This window comes from Bos mutus, chromosome 8 (assembly GCF_027580195.1).
Source record: "Bos mutus isolate GX-2022 chromosome 8, NWIPB_WYAK_1.1, whole genome shotgun sequence".
In the NCBI taxonomy this organism is placed as follows: Eukaryota; Metazoa; Chordata; class Mammalia; order Artiodactyla; family Bovidae; genus Bos; species Bos mutus.
Genome location: NC_091624.1, coordinates 63,108,664 through 63,129,593, shown reverse-complemented (window position 1 = coordinate 63,129,593; position 20,930 = coordinate 63,108,664). Strand labels below are relative to the sequence as shown.

Here is a 20,930-nt window from a genome sequence, read left to right as displayed (position 1 = left end):
AAGATACAGAGGAATGTTTGATTGTTTTCTGCTAACTCCCCATATAGGAAATAATTGTGGCATTTTACTTGATAATATAATCAGGATGAACTTAGGATATAATGGAGTCCCATCATAATTAAATATTTAATATATGTAAATTCAACTACACCTGCTAGAAAAAAAAATGAAAGAAATTATTTAAGTAGTTGGTGTCCTTTCCTCTGGCCATTTCATTCAGTGAACGTGTGATCCCGACAGAAGGGAGATGACAAATGCACAACTTGCTGTTTCTCCAGCTGGTCTTAGTGCAACATGTCTGAGGGTATCTTACCACACTTAAGGTGATGCTAATATTTAAGGTATGAAATTAAGAATATATTTTATGGCTCCTAAATGCATAACAGTTTCTTGAGAGTTCAACTGAGAAAACACCAACTGAGCTATGAAGGAAGCCGGAGAAAACAGCAAACTATTCCAAATTAGGAAGAAATTGTGTCTGCGTTGGACTTATCTAGGCTTTGTAACTTTAGGACAGTTTAACAGATTTTTAAGAGTGTATTTGAACTCTGGTTAATGCCTTACACTTTGACATTAGAAGGAAACCCTTTACCATATGGTACTACCCGGCCAAAAAGGAGGAAGTGTGAGAAGTGAGCAGAGTGGCTTTTACTCACAGTCGGCATCAGCAAACACAATGCAAGGACTCTTTCCCCCGAGTTCCAGGGACACCCTTTTCAGATTGCTTTTCCCAGCAGCTTCTTTGATCAGTTTGCCAACCTGAAATGGAGCATTACAAAGGAGGAGGCTTAATCTACTCCCATCAAGGCAAGATTCTTTAGCAATTTAAATTTATATGACATTTGTGGGAGAAATGGCATTTTTTTTTTTCAGATTTTACAGCTTCCGCTACCAAAGGCTCTTCCATCCAAGCATAAACATATGATATATCATGAAAACAGATATATTGAATGTAATAACTGATTTGATATACATGATTTTGCTGTACATGGCACAACAGGTTTTTCATTTTAACCAGAGCTTCGTCTTTCTTCTGTTCAATCTGATATATCATGATTCAACCATAACTTAATCTATTTTGACTTTTCATCCCTCTGTTGAAATACAGAAAACTCTATCCATATCCAAACAAAGTGGCATATCTACCACCCCCAAATCTCTGTGTCTCAGTACATGCTCACCCCAACTTGGGCTGCCTCCAATCCTATCATTCCTGGGTCCAGCTTGTGTCTTAGCTCCTCTTTAGCATTCTATGATGACTCAAGATGAACGTGACCCTTTCTTTCTCTGATCCCCAGTAAATTCCCTCAAGGAACTCTTTCAGAGTTTCCTGTGGATTATATCATTTGTATACATATCAGTTTCCCAAACAGATGTCACCTGCCTGGTAGCAGTAACTGTTTCTCTCTCACTCCCTCTTTCTCCTGCTGTCCTCCATACCTTGAATATTGGAACTTGGAGAAAGAAATTGAATCTGTGCTCTGTGCTGCTACTTTAGTTAGCTGGAATCTTGTACTCGTTTCTTCTTTAATGCTAGTGGCCTATCTTCAGGGAAAGAGTTTTCTTTTTTTTTCCTCTGCAGATCACTTCCCATCAAGATTATTTTCTGTAGTTGTTTATGTTTTTCTCATTTCTGAAACCTGGTCTTGTTTTACAACTATTTCCTCTTTATTATTTCTTATTGAAGTCTTAGTACACTAAAATGATCTTTGCTTTTCTTTTTTACAAGATGATTCATTTTATCTTGCTTTTTTTATTCTCTGGATCACTCTTCTTTTTCAATGCATCAATTTTAATAACAAGTTTCTATCCTGACTAAATAAATGATAGGTAGACGTTGCTGAGTGGGTGTTTAAATTTTAAGTGACTACTGAACTGACCCCTACTGTGCATTACAGAGTAAAGCATTAATTAATCCGCTAATATTTTCATCTTATGTAAAATTTACATGCCCCAAATCAAACCTATAAAAGTAAGTTAATTAAAATAATAAAAATAAACTAAAAGTAGACTGGCAATGGGGAAACCCTGTTTGAAATTTCTATGATATCCTATTTTGCTTCCACAACATATTAATATTTCTCATGACCAGTTTCAAAAACTGAATTTTCATTTCAGGTGATTAGGAATCTTGTATTTCCTAAAAATGCCTTTTTCCCTTTGAATTCTCCAAATTCTTTCTGCATCTTTTTAATGTTTTTTTTTTTCTTTTATTGGCTTAGAAAGATTTGCTGGAGATACTTTATTAAAGTAGATCATTTTTGTCTTGGGGAAGGGAGTAAAACGAGAGGTATTTTTCTAAAAGCTACAGGTGTTAAACTAGCATGAAGAATGGTTAGAAGTATGAGTGAGAAAGAAAGGTTATACTTTTGTTTGTGTAATTTGCAGATAAAAGGTTTGCTTGAGTTTTCCCAAGTTCAGTTCAGTTCAGTTCAGTCGCTCAGTCGTGTCCGACTCTTTGCGACCCCATGGACTGCAGCCAAAGGTCTAGGTAAAGTCAAAATAAGGAAGAATCAGTCTTTGCCCCATACTTTTGTTTCCTCATTTGGAAAAAAAGTGAAACTTTATAATTTTTTTCTCAAAGAAAAGGTAAGCACTGCAATGAAGAGAAGGGAAGCACTATTAAGACTGTTGTAAAAGATACATTCCATGATATTGTGGCATTGCCATGTGGGGCAGAAGTAGCGAAAGCTCATAAACATGTTCTAACTTAGCACGTCTCATACAACATGGGTTGATTACTATTTTAAATGAATCTAATGGGACATTAAAATTCTAACCTTGCCAGAAACATTTTTATATGAGCATAGCTGCTATAAAGGACTGCAAAAATATAAAATCCATAGTTTGCCTCTTTCATGGCATTTGGCAAGTTTATTTCTACCTGCTAAGCCACAAACTTAAAGCTAAAAGAGGACAACCCATAAAGACTGATTTTTCTGTGTGATTTCTAAAGTCATCTTAGTCAAACTTAATTCTTTAATACTCAATCAGAAGTAGTTACTATACTGGTTTCTGGAGGTAAGAATGGATAAGATAGTCTTTGAGGAAAGTCAGCAAAGTGGAGAGAGATACATAACAAAGCAAGGAGCATGTGCTGTTACAATTATATATCAAGATATCAAGGACGATGGGAGCACAGATGGAAAGCTTTTAAATTTAGGATGCTCCTGGGACTGCAGAGAAAGTCCAGGTGGCCTGTGGTGGGAGCCCCATTGTGGGAGGTGTGGCCATGCATGAACAAAAACTTATGGGAATGAAAAAATACAGGGAACAATCAGAAAATGATGGGGCAGTGATGAAGAAGTATTATGTGGAGAGGGGACCTCTTCCCTCACACCTGAACTAGTGTGAAAAATTAAAGAGTGAGGGAAGGAACAAGAGAATGGAAATGACTATAGAACACATAGTCATCATGCCATTTAGTGGATACTTCGTAGGATGCTAAATGTTTTACCACTCATTAGCTTATTCAGTTTTGATACAATTCAATAAGGTAGATATTATTATTCCCATTTTACATATAAAGAAACTCAACTTTAGCAAGGATACTTAACTTTTAGAAGACACACTGCTATGAGGCATAGACTTAGCATTTGAACACAGATGTTTCTTGGTCTTCTAATATCAAAGTTTTGAGGGACAGGGGCAGATAAAGTGCTCCCAAAGTGCTATATCATCTCAGGGATGAGTTAAGACCAACAGGCTGTGGAGATGGCATCTGGGAACAGCAGCCTCTGACTCAGACAAGCTAGAGGAGTGTGTGGGCCAGACCTGGCCCATAAGCAGTACATGGGCCCTGATGAGGATGGTCTACAATACTAGGCTGAGGAATTTGAAATTTCACGCTTTACCTCCTCTGCTATGATTTCAACCTGTGACTTCATAATTTTTCAGTTTATTGCTCTATCTCAAACATTCCCAATTGTTTTATCCCCAGACTCCTGAATGAAGAATTGGTTTTCTCCTATCTCAATTAGGAATTTGTAGAATGTCAACTTTTTCTACTCTATGTCTATAAAACAACAAGAAAAAGTATATAGTTATCTAGCTTAAAAAGGATCAAGAAAAATAAAATTTTATTTTCTATTACTTTAGTTCTCTACGTAAACTTAATTTTTATATTGAAGTGGCTAATCAGGAGTATAAAATAATCAAATTAGCGTTCCCTTACTATCTGGAATGTTCTTCCTGTTTCTTTCTCCACAAAGTTTTAAAAAGTAAACATTTTCAACACCCAGAGCATTTAGAGAGCATTTACCAGCTCTCCTCTCCTCTGAAGCGCCTATGGCTGGGATCCTGTTCTTTCACCTTCTGGATAGCCAAGCTGGAGCCAGTGAAACAGAAAAGTTAGGATCCAGGAAGCGAAGCTGCTGGCTTCTTTTCGGAATGTTCACGGGAGAGCGCCAAATAAGGAGCTAAGGGTGAGGCTCTGTTCTTTGATCTTCCTAATCTACAGGTTAAAGCTACAATTCATTCATACACATCACTGTGGCCTAATTTATATCTTCTATCATAAACCTTACAAATCATATGACAAGTTCTGATCAGTCATATTTCTCATCACACAAAGTAATAACATACTAAAAACAGTCTACTCCAATCCTCCCACATTGTTAATAGGTATTCCGTTTCATCTCAATGACATCTGCTTATGTTCTATAAACATGTTTGAAGGCTAGAATAAGGAACAAATCATTAAAAGAACTTTTGTTTTAAGGAAACGTCGGCTTAAAGGCAGTAACATAAAACACGCTTCTGACTGCTTCACTACTGGCCTAAGTAAATGATGTTACCTCTGTCGATCCTGTGAAGGCCACTTTGTCTACATCCATGTGAGAAGAAATGGCTGCCCCTGCAGTAGGCCCATAACCAGGGACAATATTCACTACTCCAGGAGGAAACCCTGCCTAAAAGACAAGTAAAATAGTTAGAACAGAGTTGATCATTTAATTCTACAGAAAAAGAGGAGAGTATGGAGCCAAAGCTCCCTCTTGATGCTAATCTTAGGAGTTACTCTACAAGTTAAGATTTATCTAAGTGGTTTTATCATTTCTTCTTCTTCTTCTTCTTATTCTTATTTACTGCTTAGCTCACTTAACCTCAAGGGTTGCATTAAAGTCCACATTTGACTTTCATGGTTCTTCACCCCAGTGATGGCTGTCTCAAATTTCATAATACTAACTCAAGATAGTATGTGTAAAAGTGTTTGGTAAATTATTCACATGGAAGGAAAATAATGTCTTTTATTATCCATTCAGCAAAAATAAGAAGCCAAGGGGATGTTAATATTTTTAGCTTTTACCTGTTCATTGTCAGGGCATACTAATTTGTTTGCAAATTCCTATCCACATTATTTAATCAGAAAAAATGTTAGGTTAAAAATGCAATGGTCACTGCATTCATGATCAAGCATCACAGATTGATTCCAATCCAATTATAGAATTATCAAGTATAAAGCAGTGTGGCAAATGAAATAGCACATTAAAATTTCATGTTATTTGCATCAAAAAGTCTCATTTTTACATTTCTTTTGCCTACTTTTAATTTGGAGTGCAGAATATTTTTAAGATATGGGTCCAGATTTTCTAAATTTTAAATTTCTCAGAACTAATTCTTATTTTTAAAATATTGGTAAGATGTGAAGGAACAAGGTCAAGAACTTGTTTACAAGAAAAAATAAAACAACCTGGATAGTCAATGAAAATAAATTTTATATGTTCTTTTGTCAGCTTTTGAGCGAGAAAGTAAATGCAAAAGAAACTGTAATAGAAAAGAGAATACAAACTTATTCCCTCACGGGTGAATTGTTTAGAAATAATATAGCCCAGTACCACAAACAAGCTCAGAGGACTCCAACCTTCAGATAGGCCAGTTTAAATAAATATGCAGAACTTCCAAGTCATTAATAGCAGTTATAAACCAACTTGCATTTCAACATCTGGAAAAAAATCATACCAATTTCAACATGAATCTGCATTTGTGAATGTTGGGCAAAAGAAATAAAAAAGAGCTCATAGGTGACAGTTTGACATGAAGCTTTTGAGTCTGACTTCCTGTCTCCCTTTGGGCAGAGGTTCATTTGGGTTGACTGCCAGAAATCCTTGCCAATAGCCACGTGTAATGTGTCCCCACTGGATAGGCGCCGTTGGCAGATAATGTAGTTTATAGTAGCACCAGATGAGGTCTTCCTACTATCAATTAGGATTCCTGAGATCTTGCACACATTTTGATTTTGCAAACATACCTCTTTTATTAAAGATCCCATGTGAAGAGCAGTCAGAGGGGTTTGCTCTGCTGGTTTGACAACCACTGTGTTTCCGCAGCTAAGGGCAGGCCCTATCTTCCAGAGGAACATGAGCAATGGGAAATTCCACTAGAAAGCAATTTATAACAATAGATTCTTTGTATTACTGAAAGCCACATTTGCTAATCTAACTTCTACATTTTATGCTCCCCGTAGATGTTAAATAAGAATTGTAGTAGTTTTGTTTAACCATCTGTTATATCCTAATTAAGTTCATTGCTCAAAGCAACTCATAAATGCTAAAAACAATAACAACAACAACAAAACAAACTCCAAATAAACTAGATACAGGAAGAGAGTAGGAGAAAGTCATAAAATTTTATCAAGTGCTATTATTTTGAGTTTATTTTCTACCAGGAAAAAAAATCACTGCATGGTTTAGAAAACAAATCTTACTATTAAATATAAGTTATCTGTGTTTAAAAAGTGTAACTATTCCTCACTCCTTAATAGGTCTTTAATTACAACTATTTACCCAATAATAATATTTACTAATATTTACTTCCACTGAAAACAGCTTGCTAAAGGCAGAAGTCTAAAGTCTGGAGACTGACAGGTTGGTTCAAATCTCAGCTCAATCACTGAGCAGCCATATGAATTCAGACAAGTTATATGCACTCTATATATGATTTCATCATCTGCACATGCTGACAACAATTCTCTTTACTTCAGAACGCTGTCCTGAGGACTCACATAGAAAGTGGTCCAAATGTTTAACACAATGATTGGTTCACCACAGACAAACAGTAAATATTAGCAATTACTACTATTCAGGATTGTCTAATTTTATGGATATTATTGGGAGTTTTGAACTAACAAGCAATTTCATTCAAAACGTTGGTATGTGTATATTTTAGTCTCATTGGAGCAAAAGATAGTCATTACCACTTCCTCATCTAAGAACATCAGGGCATTTTACCATCTGCTTTTTTTTTTTTTTTTTTTTTTTTGCCTTTTTGAATATGTCATTTAAAGGAAAATCACTGGTAGTCTCCTATTTGTTGGACTTAGAAGGAAATCTTCATGATTCTGCTTAAATATGGTACTTTCTCAAAGAAGAATATGGAGTATCAAAGCCTTTTATCTAAAGATAAAATATATTCCATACTGTGCTTCAAATGCCTCTGGCATGGTTTCTTTCATTTAGTTAAGAAATTTCATTCAAGAATTTGAACACTCTGGTTGCTACTATTCTCCATGCTGAGAAGTCCCAATGCAGATATATGAAGTGTTGGAGAGCAGTTGGCCATACTATACTTCATTAAAATGGCTGATGTCTTGCACAATGACTGCTTTGCTATGTACATGTTAATCATAAGAGTTTACAACATAGCTTTTTAAAACAAACCTTAGAGTAAAAGGTTAAGATGTGGTGATACTGTACTATGGAAACACACTCAAGAGATGTACCAGAGTATAGATAGGATTTAGATTACCTAGTTCATATTCAAAGGGTATAGTCACAGAGAGACCTAAGTTCAACAATGACTATATTTGCTGCACATTTAGCAAATATCTAAGCATTCATTTGTGCCTGAGGAAGCATCATTACCAAATGAAATAGAATTAGAACTCATTTCTTTTGAGACTGAAAGTTACATAAGGGAACAACTTACAGGAATGATTTGGCCACACACACCAACAGGCTCACTTCTTGTATATGTAAAAAAGTTTCCATCTGGAAAATAAAATGCACAAATATTTATGGACAAATGTGCTTGACAGTCACAGAATGGTGGTTTGGGGCTGATGTGAGAGGAAGATATAGACAATAATTTAAAAAGAGTTTATATTTCTGATTATTTATAAAATGAAAATCCTAAAATAGGGTGAGCCCTCAAATAGTAATTTGAAGTAAGAGGAACCATAAAACTGAGTTAGGTGCACAATTGGAAAAGATCTGAATGATGTTTATTCTATCTCTGATCCTCCCAGAGGACTACTTTCTAATTCATACTTATTCTCAAAATTTCCTTTCTTTCATGATAAAGGAAATAAAAGATATGTAAATAGGAAAGAAACAGAGCTCTGTTTCTGATGACTCTTAAGTTCTACCAGTAATTTTTAAAGTACCTAATATAATTTAAAAAATAGTAAAATTAAAACATGGTAGAATTAAAAAATAGCTCTCTATGACTGGCAAGTTTTTCCCACTGACTTGTTCTAAAAAGTCCTCTTTTTTTTTTTTTTTGCCTACCAAATGATAAAAGCAAATTCTGTTAATCTAGGAAAAAGATGTCAGAAGTAGAAGACATTTCTTTTCAGTCTGGATCTGATTGATACATATGCCTCAATGAATGATCACATGTGACCTTGATGTGCTCATCTTGAGTTTGCACTATGCTTTGTGATTTGTTCTGTTCTAGTTCCCACAAAAGTTTCCTGGCTGTCATAGCAAGAAGGCCCCTTGTCAAGATGTATTTGTACTCTAAATGGCTTCTCCTGTTTTGTCAAAGGGTAAAATAAAAGTTTCTAAAATATCCACAGTTCTTGGTCCCATCATGGTCTCTCTCTCCCCTTTCCACTTCCTGGTGCTCACTTCTAAGCTGAGGGCTGCTCCAATTAGATGGAAATGCACATCAGGGCCAGTCCTGGAGGATATTTTGTTTTCATAGTCAGTAAGTTTATATGAATTAAATTCAGCTCCTGGTGTTTTCCAAATTGATGTTTTTCATATTCTTATCCCATTATGTGTATACTGTATTAAAATACTAAAAAGCAAACATATTCACTCAGACAAATTCTTAAGCTATAAACACAGGCTCATCTTTCTTTGAAACTATTTGAAACAAATCAATGTGAATTAGTTTGTTTAATTAGCCTGCTCTAACTATACTGAGTTAGACCAGGCACACAGAATGGCCAGAGCTGACTCATACTGGAACATACAAAGAGGCTTAAATAATTACATTATAGGAAGAATGTAAATGTCACTGTTGGAATAAAATCCAAATAAATAATTTCAGCGGCCAGCTTTGAAAAGTTTCCTTAGAGAGACAACTGCTTAAATCAGTAATTGTGGGCATACAGATGTTCTTACTCTAATACTTTCTAAAGTATCTGTAGTGTTATCTTCTGCATGATTATGCTGGAACAATTTTAAAATCCATATGATGAATCTTAGCAGAACTTCCAGGTTCAGACTGCATTGTCTCAAAGTCAAGAAGAAAATAATTTTCCCCTACTTGGTTGACATCTTTAAAAGGGAGAGTTAGGAATTATTCATCTCTACAGTATTCTCCTCATCCCTACCCTCACTCTGGGTGGTTTCCTAAAGTTACTTACCCATGGGTATTGTACGGCCCTGGATCTTGTCAGCCCAGCCTGCACAGTAGCGTAGTGTTTTTATGCAGCCTCCTAAATCCATCAGATATGCATTGGAAAATAGTTTTCCACCATTCATTGCCTCCATTGTCTGAAAAAGAGATCATCCCAAGTCTGAAGTTCCATAGAAATTTTAGATTAAAAAGATAGTCAATATTTCATCACTTCATGGCAAACAGATGGGGAAACAATGGAAACAGTGACAGACTTTATTTTCTTGGGCTCCAAAATCATTCAGATGGTGACTGCAGCCATGAAATTAAAAGACACTTGCTCCTTGGAAGAAAAGCTATGACAAACCTAGACAGCATTTTAAAAAGCAGAGACATTACTTTGCCAACAAAGGACCATCTAGCTATGGTTTTTCCAGTAGTCATGTATGGATGTGAGAGTTGGACCATAAAGAAGGCTGGGCACCAAAGAATTGATGCTTTTGAACTGTGGTGTTGGAGAAGACTCTTGAGACTCCTTTGAACTGCAAGGAGATCAAACCAGTCAATCTTAAAAGAAATCAGTCCTGGATATTCATTGGAAGGACTGATGCTGAAGCTGAAACTCCAATACTTTGGCCGCCTGATGTGAAGAACTGACTCTTTTGAAAAGACCCTGATGCTGGGAAAGATTGAAGGCAGGAGGAGAAGGGAACGACATAGGATGAGATGGTTGGATGGCATCACTGACTTGATGGACATGAGTTTGAGCAAGCTCTGGGAGTTGGTGATGGACAGGGAAGCCTGGCACGCTGCAGTCCATGGGGTTGCAAAGAGTTGGACATGACTGAGTGACTGAAATGAACTGAATATTTTGAATAGTCATGTGCTAGGGAATTTTGAAAACACTGGAAGAAATCCTGTGAGCAATCTTGTATAACTTCCTCTTTGTAAAAAGGAGATTAAAAAAAAGAGTTAAAATGACTTGCTTAAGGACATAAGATCTGAGTAGAAAAGGTATTGAGATTCTGGTTTCTAAACTTTAGTGCCCTTCTGTCTCATTCTGAGCACCCCTAGTGAACCAACTTTCCAGGAATTGGTCACAATTTGATATATGCACAGCTTGTGAGAGTGGTGCTTAGTCTCTTTAGTCAGATCAGGGTTCCAACAAGATTTTACTTGTTGCATGATACAACAGTGGGTGTCGATTTACTGCCAGTGACCATTAATAATGCCTCAATAATCATTTTTAATTTTTACATTCCATGTGGATATTCTCACACAATTCACACAAACTTAAGTAACCTCTAAATTTTTTTTAATCCATGAGTTTTCTGCAACAAAATATTGAATTGTGGAACTCTGAGTTTTGTTACTAATACCATAATTATTTGAATGGTTAGGCTGTAAAGTTCAACATTTTTTAGTCCAGTGCCCTAATGGTTTTAGGATGACTCTTATTTTCCTCCTTTTCTTAAGCAGAACTTCTAAGACTTTGGGGCCTGATGTTCTGCTGAGGCAAGAATGTACAGGTGACAAACTCTTAAATCAGTTCCTTGTCTGTTGTACAATATTCTGTCTCTGTAATTCACAGATTAAATAAATTAAGGAAGCCAAGTTTTAACATGTTCTGCTTTCTTCCTGTAGGACATTTTCAGTTAATGTTATATTGTGTATAACTTCTAATTCCATACTTTTGCATATTTTATGCTGAATCTTTGGATAATAAACAACACTTTGATTAACTATAACTAACAATATTCATTTAAAAAAGAAAGCCTTCTTGTTACTGCAAGTTAAGGTTCTAAAACTAATAAAAGCTTACTCTGAAATCTTCTGTTGCTGTTGCTTTGTGTTAAATTGGCTTCTCAAGGAGAAAACAAGGAAACACCCCCTCTACCCATTTTATGTGCTGATCCATATAACTGCTGAAATGTTTTTTTAAAAGGAGTATACATAAAAATAACATTTTTATAAACACATGAATGGATTTTTCTTTATTACTCTCTCAGCTACAAAAAGAATATAATTTAATCAAGACCATTGTGAATGTGTATCAGTTCATTTCAGGAAGGGAAAAAGTGGCCACTTATTAACTGTTTTGGTGGGCTAAGACTGGAGAAATGAGTCATTTTAAAGAAATATTCTGGACACCTTAAAGAAACTCCATGAGATTTTTTTCACTCAGAGTTCAGTAGTCAAGTAAATTCAAGAAAGCTAGTCTATTATTCTAGAATCTTCATGCTGCAGATGACCTTGTTAAAGACTCAGAAATTCTACAGTTAAGGAAAGAAATTTGTTTAATCTGTTTTAACTCAGCATCTGCCAAAGTTTAGATTGCAAAGTCTATTTTGGGAGTAGATATTAACATCATCTAGAACCCGAGTGCAGAGTACTTACTGTCTGAAAATAAGCTCAGTGATATGGTTCATATACAAGAGCTGATAGAAGTTTTTTGTTTTGTTTCTAGAAAGGATATTGTTGTTATTGTTGTTTAGAGAGTATGTAGTGACCACTAACCACAAAACAACTTACCAATCTGAACTATGAATGCTTTCTAGAGATTTTGAGTTCTGCCCAGTTCAGTTAATACTCACCGCCAGGAGCAGATGATCTCTTTCAATTAAGTCAGCCAACTTGTTTAACAGCCGTCCTCTCTCTGAAGCATCCATAGTACGCCATGGAGAGCCAATCTGAAAAGCTTGTCTTGCAGCCTTCACTGCTTTGTCAACATCCTCCTGCAAGTCAAAGTGAATTCAATTAGTGGGCTGCTGCTGCTGCTGCTGCTAAGTCGCGTCAGTCGTGTCCGACTCTGTGCGACCCCATAGACGGCAGCCCACGAGGCTCCCCCATCCCTGGGATTCTCCAGGCAAGAACACTGGAATGGGTTGCCACTGCCTTCTCCAATGCATGAAACGGAAAAGTGAAAGTGAAATTGCTGAGTCTTGTCCGACTCTTAGTGACCCCATGGACTGCGGCCCACCAGGCTCCTCCATCCATGGGATTTTCCAGGCAAGAGTACTGGAGTGGGGTGCCATTGCCTTCTCCGAATTAGTGGGCTAAATATATTCATAAATTCAATGGTAATAACCATATAAAATAGACTAGAGTTCCTCATAAGCTGTGTCTTCATCAGCTCAAACTCCAGCACATTGGACTCAACTACTGTATATTAGAATTATATCTGCTGCCTACTTTTTGGAATGATGAGAGCCATATACAAAGCACATGCATGATCTCCTAGAATAGAAATATTATATTTTAATAGTTGCTATCATTGGAGTGTTTACCTTATATCAGGTAATGTTCTAATTGCTTTACACATATTAACTCATTTAATTTTCAATGGCTTTATGAGACAGATACATTTTCTATTTTACAGATGAGGAAACTAAAGCAAAAAAGAAGGTTGAGATTTGCTCAAGCTCAGTAGCTGAAAGTGGCTGAACTATGTTTTTAAACAGAGCCTAGCTGGTGGTAGAATCTTCGCTCTTCACCACTACATTTCACTGTTTTGGTGACTGGGTTGCCAAAAGTTCCAGGGAAACTCAAGATCTAAAACAGTGAGTATCTTCTTGGATCTCTGTTGATTTTATGGGCTGTGTAGTCTCATGAAGAACCTACTGGAGGGTGAATAAGCACTGTGTTTTGCTGTTGAAGAGCAAACATTATAAACATATCCTCAGTCCTCTTGCGCAGAGGGAAAAATGTATAGAGGCAGCAGGGTCTGATATAAAGAAGGGCAGTATATTACAACCTCTCATTTCCCAACTGGGTGCAGAGATTCTTTCAATCCCTAAATAGGTAAAAAAGTCAGTTTCTTACTATTCAGGTACTGCTTTAATTATATTAATTCAAACAAAAGTAATCAAGAAATTTCACACTCAATCTAGGTTTCTTGCCTTCATTAGTGTGTCTTTACTCACACCTTTTCCTAAACTGATTTATTCCTCCTGTTCTTTCCTACTCTGCCTCAGTTAAATCCTCTCCCTGACGACTCACTCCCATAGATCTTTGTTCAGATCCCATATGAGCTCCTTTAGAATCCATCTACTACAAAAATCACTGCCTCTTCCCTTACTACTTCATGTGTCCTTTTTCCTTTCCCCATCAAATCAGTTGCAAATACTTTAAACACATACATCATCCCAGTGTTCTTTTGTACATCAGTCTGGTCGCTATGTGAAGCTATATAAGCTCCACAAATCATGGTACCTCTTAGGCCAGTGTGTTTTCTTTTGGGTAGGAGTGATAGTTTCCTGAAAGAAACTGAAGATAAAATTGTTCTATTTTTTTTAAGTTGCCCAAATTAAACTGAACCCATTCAACAATGGTATCTTCCCTTGAGGAGGCATGGATCTCAGATTAATATTCCCTGTCTTTGATTATATTTAGTTAAGAAGTCCCAAACTGGAAGTTCCCTGGTGGTCCAGTGACCAAGATTTACTCTTCCACTTCAAGGGGCACAGATGTGATCTCTGTTTGAAGAACTAAGATCTAGTGTAGTGTGGCCAAAAAGTAAAAAAAAAAGAAATCGTCCCAAACTTACAAGTCTGCAAATTAAAATACAAGCAAAGTAAAGTATTTTTACAACATTTATTGCCACGCTAAGATGATCTTGGGCCAGAGAAATATTTTAGAAGCATAATCTGGTCTAAGTGATATATTATCACAATACAGATTACAAGCAAATATTCTTTCACTGTAAGCATCATACACTTGTATATATTACTGTTTAACTTTTGAGGGAATGACGATTATATACAATAAAATACATGTATTATTACTCTCCATTCCTAAGAAACGCATATATATATATATATATACACACACACATACGTAGTTCCTATTTTGAGCATTCAGTTAACCACATTGATTGCTTATATTTAGACATTGTTTTAGGCCATAGGTTCTCACCTTCTCCAAATCATTTTGGAAGAGTGCTGTTGAAAAACATTAAAGGCAAACTGCAAGAATCTGAAATTGCCAGCATGATCTGTAGATACCACAGCTTATAAAATACATGCTCTGTGTTTAAAAAGGTCTGTATGACACAGCTTTCACTGGGATCCTTCTGCTCAGTGTTCTATCATCAGCCTTAGCCAAATACAGCTTATCATAGGCATCCTGGCCTCTCAGAGGGATATGGAATAATTGGCTTCAAGACAAGTAACTCTGCCATATGGAAAATATGTTCGTGGAGAATGCTGCTATAAATAAGGACAGTTTTGTGGTTATGTTCCTTGGATCATGCTTCTCCTTTTCTCATATATTTTATCTTTTAGGCACAGAAATAGAGTAATGGTAGTTAATATATAGCTCTGGAACAAAACAACCCAGATCTGAATTCTGGTTCCTCACCTATTAACTATGTAAGTTTTGAAGTATCCATCTATTCATCCATTTATGATTTGCTAAACACTAAAGATTTGCTAAACAACACTAAAGATTTGCTAAACATTCTATTCTGTAGCATTCTTATCAGGTTGCTAATGATAAAATAGTGAAGTAAAGAGACCAACCTTTTGAAAATCCTAATTGTATGGGGGAAACATACAACCACATAATCACATCTCTATTACAAACCATGAGAAATTTGTTCAGTTCATCCTGAAGTGAACTATATTGTTACATGACTTCTCTAGCCTTCCATTTTTGGATTATTTAAGCTGTGTCGGGTCTTAGCTGTGGCATGTGGGATCTTTTGTTGTGGCACACAGATACCCTAGTGGTGGCACACAAGCTTAGTGGTTGTGGCGTGTGGGCTTAGTTGCTCTGCTGCTTGTGGGATCTTAGTTTCCCAACCAGGCATTGAACCTGTGTCCCTTGCATTGCAAGGAGGATTCGTAACCATTGGACCACCAGAGAAGTATCTTCTTATCTTTAAAATAGGGATAATTTATCTCACGTGCTTCCCAGGTGGCTCAGTGGTAAAGAATCTGCCTGCCAAAACAGGACATGGGCTCATTCCCTTAGTCGAGAAGATCTCCTGGAGAAAGAAATGGCAACCCACACCAGTATTCTTGCCTGGAAAATTCCATGGATGGAGGAGCTTAGCAGGCTACTGTCCAGGGGCTTGCAAGGAGATGGACACCACTTAGCGACTAAATCACCACCATAATTTACCTCATGGAGTTGTGTTGAAGACTAAATAAAGTGATATTTGAAACATTTTCTGTGTGACAGACATTAGGTTAAATGTTCATTAAGTGGTAGTACGTTCTATTGAAGTTGGAATGAGTCAAAACAAACTTAACTCTCAGCAGTTCTAGTGTATTTTAATCCTTCCTTTCAGTTTTCACTGCCCTGTATTATTTTAGGCTATCATCTTGCATTGTTGCTAACTCTCCTAGGTCCATTCTCTTGCCTCCTCAGATTGTTTGCCTACTGCATTGCTTAGTCAGTCAGTTGTGTTCAACTCTTTGCAACTCCATGAACTGTAGCCTGCCAGGCTCCTCTGTCCCTCGGATTTCCCAGGCAAGTATACTAGAGTGGGTAGACATTTCCTCTTCCAGGGGATCTTCCCAACCCAGGGATCAAACCTGCATCTCCTGCATCTCTTGTATTGGCAGGTAGATTCTTCACCACTGTGCCACCACTTTGTGGTCTTGCCTATTCCTACCAGGCTAATCTTCCTCAAATAATTTGACCATATCACTTTCCCTTCCCTGTATTTGCAAATGCTCCCTTTTGCCCACAGTCCTGAAGCCAGTCTCCTCTTTCTGATTTTCAAGGCCTAGCATTTCCGGCTCTAAGTCACCTACTCAAACTTGTGTTTATACGTTTTCTACTCTAGGTAGCCTTCTATTTCTCACATTTGCTTTTGTAATTTTCCTTCCTAGAATGTTCTCCCAGCTCATCCCTTCCTTTCAAAATCCTTGATATTCTTTAAGACCCAGCTCAAATATCACAACCTACCTAAACCGTTGCCAAACTAAACCAGCTTGATAATAGCTACTAGTTAAAAGCTTACTAAGTTCCTGGCACTATGCTACTGCTGTAGTTAAGCATCACAGACTTGGTTTTATAGGACATGAGACGTAGCAATAGTAGAACCAAAATTTGATTCCAAATCTGACTCTAAAATCCAGTTTTAGGATAGCTTTAAAGCTATCCTGATAATGATCTCCTTTGCAATGAATATTTACTGCTACCTCTAGTATAAGCTATAATATTTCTTACTCTTTGGGTCTATGATAGGCAGTTAATAAATATTTAAACATTTTATTATGTATCTTATAATGAGTTTTCATTATGTTACATTGATTTCATATAAGGGGTGCTCCTTATATAAATAATCTTATATTGATATTTATAAAATAATTCATATCTTAATTGATTCCATTATATAGCACAGCTTTTACATTAATCAAACTATTAGGTATAGAGGTTTTTAAAAAATTATTATTATTATCCCAAGACTATTATTGCTTGGATTTTTAATCCAGGACTAGCATATCCAAGACATAATTTTAAATAATTAGAAAACAATTTGATACATTAACTCAAATTTTCTGCCATCAATAGCGCTTTTACCTGATAGTGTTTAAAGTGTTCCTTTTTTAAAGTAAGGGACCACAAGTTGAACAGAAGAAGTTAAGGAAGGACTGAACTCACCCATTCCTGCCAGACCATGTATTTCCATATTACATGCATCCATATTTGGAGAAAATAGTTATCAGACCAGTTTTACACCTGTCACAGACACTTACTGTAATGGACATTTACTTTTATCCCCACCAATTATTTGCTAGGTCATGCTGTAGTATTAAAAGCAGCTTGTGGGATTAGGCGATATAGCCTAAAAGAGCCACTGAAGTGAAAAGAAAACAGTTCCCACCCACATCTGTGCTTTGCTTTGTAACCTCCATTTGTTCTTGCCCCTCCTCCTCTCTTTATAATACCATTGAAAGGCTGTATGTAGCCCATTGTTAGCTCCATTCTACTCATAAATTAAATCCTTAAAACCTCTTGGCTCATTATCTAAAGAGTCAGTTCCAGAATATTAGGTTTACTGTGACCCTGTAATTTACTAGATTTGTACCTTCACTAAGCAACGTTAGAAGTTACCATACATTTGTCGGCAAACTTGTGAGAACAGCAATAATTATTTAAAAACAAAAGCTGGTAGATTATTTCAGAAAAGAATATGATGACAAGAGCACTGGATCTTAAGCAAACAGTTGCTTGCTATGGACAGTTTATACCATAAACAATCTAACTTGAGAGATAAGTATTCAGCCAACTCCATTAGCACAGTGACCTGATTTGAAGCTTTGTTGGACGTTAATGAATGTTTTTAATCTACATTTGCACAGACAGTTCTTCTCTTGGACAAGCAGCAGTAACCGTCAATAAGCAGAGAGCAAATGGATAATAGGTATTTCTAAAGCTTCAGGTGTGATCATCAGCTTTCCCTCACTCCACTTTAGAAAGAGGGTAAATCTCACCAACGATGCCAAGTCCTCAGATGACCTGACAAGATTTCACCTGCAATTCCAGGCACAGATTTGTTTTACTGAGGAAGCTCATTCCAGAAGCTAGGGGCAAAGTGAGAGGTCCAAGGCCCCAGAGCTAAAGAATTAAGAAATGTTTTTTCTTTCGCTAACGCAAACTGCAAACGGTTCTGCGGTATCCCTCCTGAGAGGCCGGGACACCTCTGGAGAGAAAGAGTACGCAACCATCAGGGGCTCAACTCTGCCCTCAGCTTGCCTGTTATTGCTTTTCCCATCTCTTCAGGGTTGTCAGAGCCACTCAAGTAACTAGGATATTTGAGGTCATGTAATGCCTGGAGAATCCCAGGGACGGGGGAGCCTGGTAGGCTGCCGTCTCTGGGGTGGCACAGAGTTGGACACGACTTAAGCGACTTAGCAGCAGCAGCAGCAATGCTGGGTTGGGAGCTTCCCTGGTGGCTCAGTGGTCAAGAATCCACCTGCAATACAGGAGCTGTGGGAGATACAGTTTGGATCCCTGGATCAGGAAGATCCCTTGAAGGAGGGAATGGCAACCCATTCCGGTATTCCTGCCAGGAAAATCCCACTGAGCCTGGTGGGCTACAGTCCACAGGGTTGCAAAGAGTCCGACATGACTGAAGTGATTTAGCACGCACAGAATGCTGGGTAGATCTCTAGGAGTCTCTGATTAAAAGCTATTTTTCCTTATTGAATGTGAAGAACCAATTTTTCTCTTATTTCTGGGAATGGCTCATGGGACCCAGGGTTCTGAGTTTCCTGAATACTTCATCAGTATTTCTTGCCCTAGTTCAGTCTTATGCCATTTCAGAGAGATGCAGATTGATTGTCTTAGCACAGTTCCCAATCATTAACTTCCGTACTTGTCAGAATCCCTGCCTCCTGTTAAATGTTAATAACACCCGAGGGGAGATCCAACTTATGATTTAATATATTTGTTCAGTGGTTCTCAAAGTAGATTCCCTTATCCTGATCCCAACAACATCAGCTTCAGCTAAGAATTTATCAGAAATGCAGGTCCTCAGGTCTCACTCTAGAATTATTGAAACAAACTTTGGGATAGGTGGGGCTCAGGGATCAGTGTTTTAATAAGCCCCCCCACCCCCCAGGAAATTCTAAAGCATCCAAAATTTCTAGAATTACTACTTTAGTCAATAGTCAATTTAGTACTAGATTTCTGAGATGTATGAAATATACAGAAACAAAACTTGATAAAGGAGTAAATTATTTCATTTATTCATTACTTATAGTGTGTTAGATACCATGAGCATAAAGGTGAGATGTAGTTCATCTCTACAAGTTCATCTCTAAACCAAGTTCATCTCATGTCTTCTATCTCTACAAGAAGCATATTGTCTCAGACAAATTAACCAATAAGCAATAAAAGGCAAGGCTTAGAATATACATAAATGTGGTGTTCTATAATGACATAGAAGAGAGCAATTCTACCTGGAAATGTTAGAGAAAGCTTAAAGAAGTGTGAAACCTATAACAATGGAAGCTTCATTGTATGCCTGGTGCTATTAAAACACCTCACTTATTTGTTTTATTATTTTTTTTTTTCCCCAGTTCTTTTGCAGGGAGGGCAGTCAACCGCAAGGTATGTGAGAGCTTAGTTTCCTGACCAGGAATTGAACCTGCACCCCATGCATTGAAAGCATGGAGTCTTAACCACTGGACCACCAGGAAAGTCCCCCATGTTTTCTTAAACTCTCCCAAGTTTTTCCTATCTCCTTCTTTTATACAAAAAGTAATAGACGCTCCAAAAGGTTAAATGATAAATGCAGCTGTGGATCTGTTGTGCTCTTATCACAGATGATGACTTGAACTTGGTCCCAAGGACAGTACCATGGCCATCGTCTAGAGGCAGTGACCAACATGCAATGTTCGGGACATGGTAAAGGTTGGAACTCTTACACTGATAGGGAAAAATAGAAGCCAGAAGCAAAGATTTTTTTCCCCAGAATCAATGAGAAACCCTTGAGGAATTTATGCATGGATGAACTCTGGTATATAGAAAGTGAAATCTGAAAGCAGATGACATGTGTCTCCATTCTATTTTGCTTCTACTTCTCAAGCTGTTGACTCCTCTGTCTAAACTCTGCATTCTTGCCCCTCAAGGCATGGGTCTTATTTCTTCTGATAATACTGCAACCTGAATCCAGGGCCTTTTCTAAATCCTAAAGAGCCCTTCAGGTATATCACTGTTTTCAAATAGGTTTGCAAGGTGTAATATCTTGAGATTAGTTGATTGGGAAGAAGATAAGGAAAGAATGGTGACAGGACAAGAAGACATGACTGCTGCCATGAACTGACAGTGTCGAGAGTAGTATTATCCTTGAGTTTTGCTGAGTTTTCATCTTCCAATAAGTAGTCTTTTCATGTAGCAAAATAATTAACCTCTTTATATCTTACATGACAGAAATTAAAATCTTGATAAGAGCTAGACAACTAAAGACCAGAAAAATCCTTTCCAGTTAGACCATATTCTTTTTAAGATATGTGTTCAGATAAAAATTCTGAAGGCTTTTAATCTCTTCACTCCCTGACCTATTTAATATCACCCTCTCTTACTTTAATAATATTAACAAAGAGAGTAGCCCTGCCAGTCACAGGTTCTGGAGTCAGAACTCATTATATATTAGCAATATCATCTTGAGTAAATTACCCTTTTATTTCTGCTATTCTATCATCAACTGTAAAAGTGGCTAGCAGTAATATAGGGTTGCATTGTGCACTAAATTTTTTTAATTAGTATTAAAAATTATCACCATAAAAGTTAGCTTTTTTTGTTATATTATTAGCTAAAAAGAAACAACACAATTTGTGATTCAACTTTAATCCTTTAAAATTCAGTTTTTTAGGTACTGATTAATGCTAATTCAATGATTGTTAATG

The 20,930-nt window shown here is 36.9% G+C and overlaps 1 protein-coding gene across 1 annotated transcript in view; it reads right to left on the bottom strand.

The window, feature by feature from the left end:
- ALDH1A1 (aldehyde dehydrogenase 1 family member A1) overlaps window positions 1-20,930 on the bottom strand; it is a 53,553-nt gene that overhangs the window by 17,364 nt on the left and 15,259 nt on the right. Inside the window, exons 3-8 of the mRNA XM_005887845.3 lie at window positions 12,159-12,299; window positions 9,593-9,722; window positions 7,924-7,985; window positions 6,248-6,376; window positions 4,797-4,910; window positions 657-759 (exon numbers count right to left, since the gene is read on the bottom strand). Coding sequence (XP_005887907.2) covers window positions 657-759; window positions 4,797-4,910; window positions 6,248-6,376; window positions 7,924-7,985; window positions 9,593-9,722; window positions 12,159-12,299 — 679 coding nt within the window. The remainder of the gene's footprint in view (window positions 1-656; window positions 760-4,796; window positions 4,911-6,247; window positions 6,377-7,923; window positions 7,986-9,592; window positions 9,723-12,158; window positions 12,300-20,930) is intronic.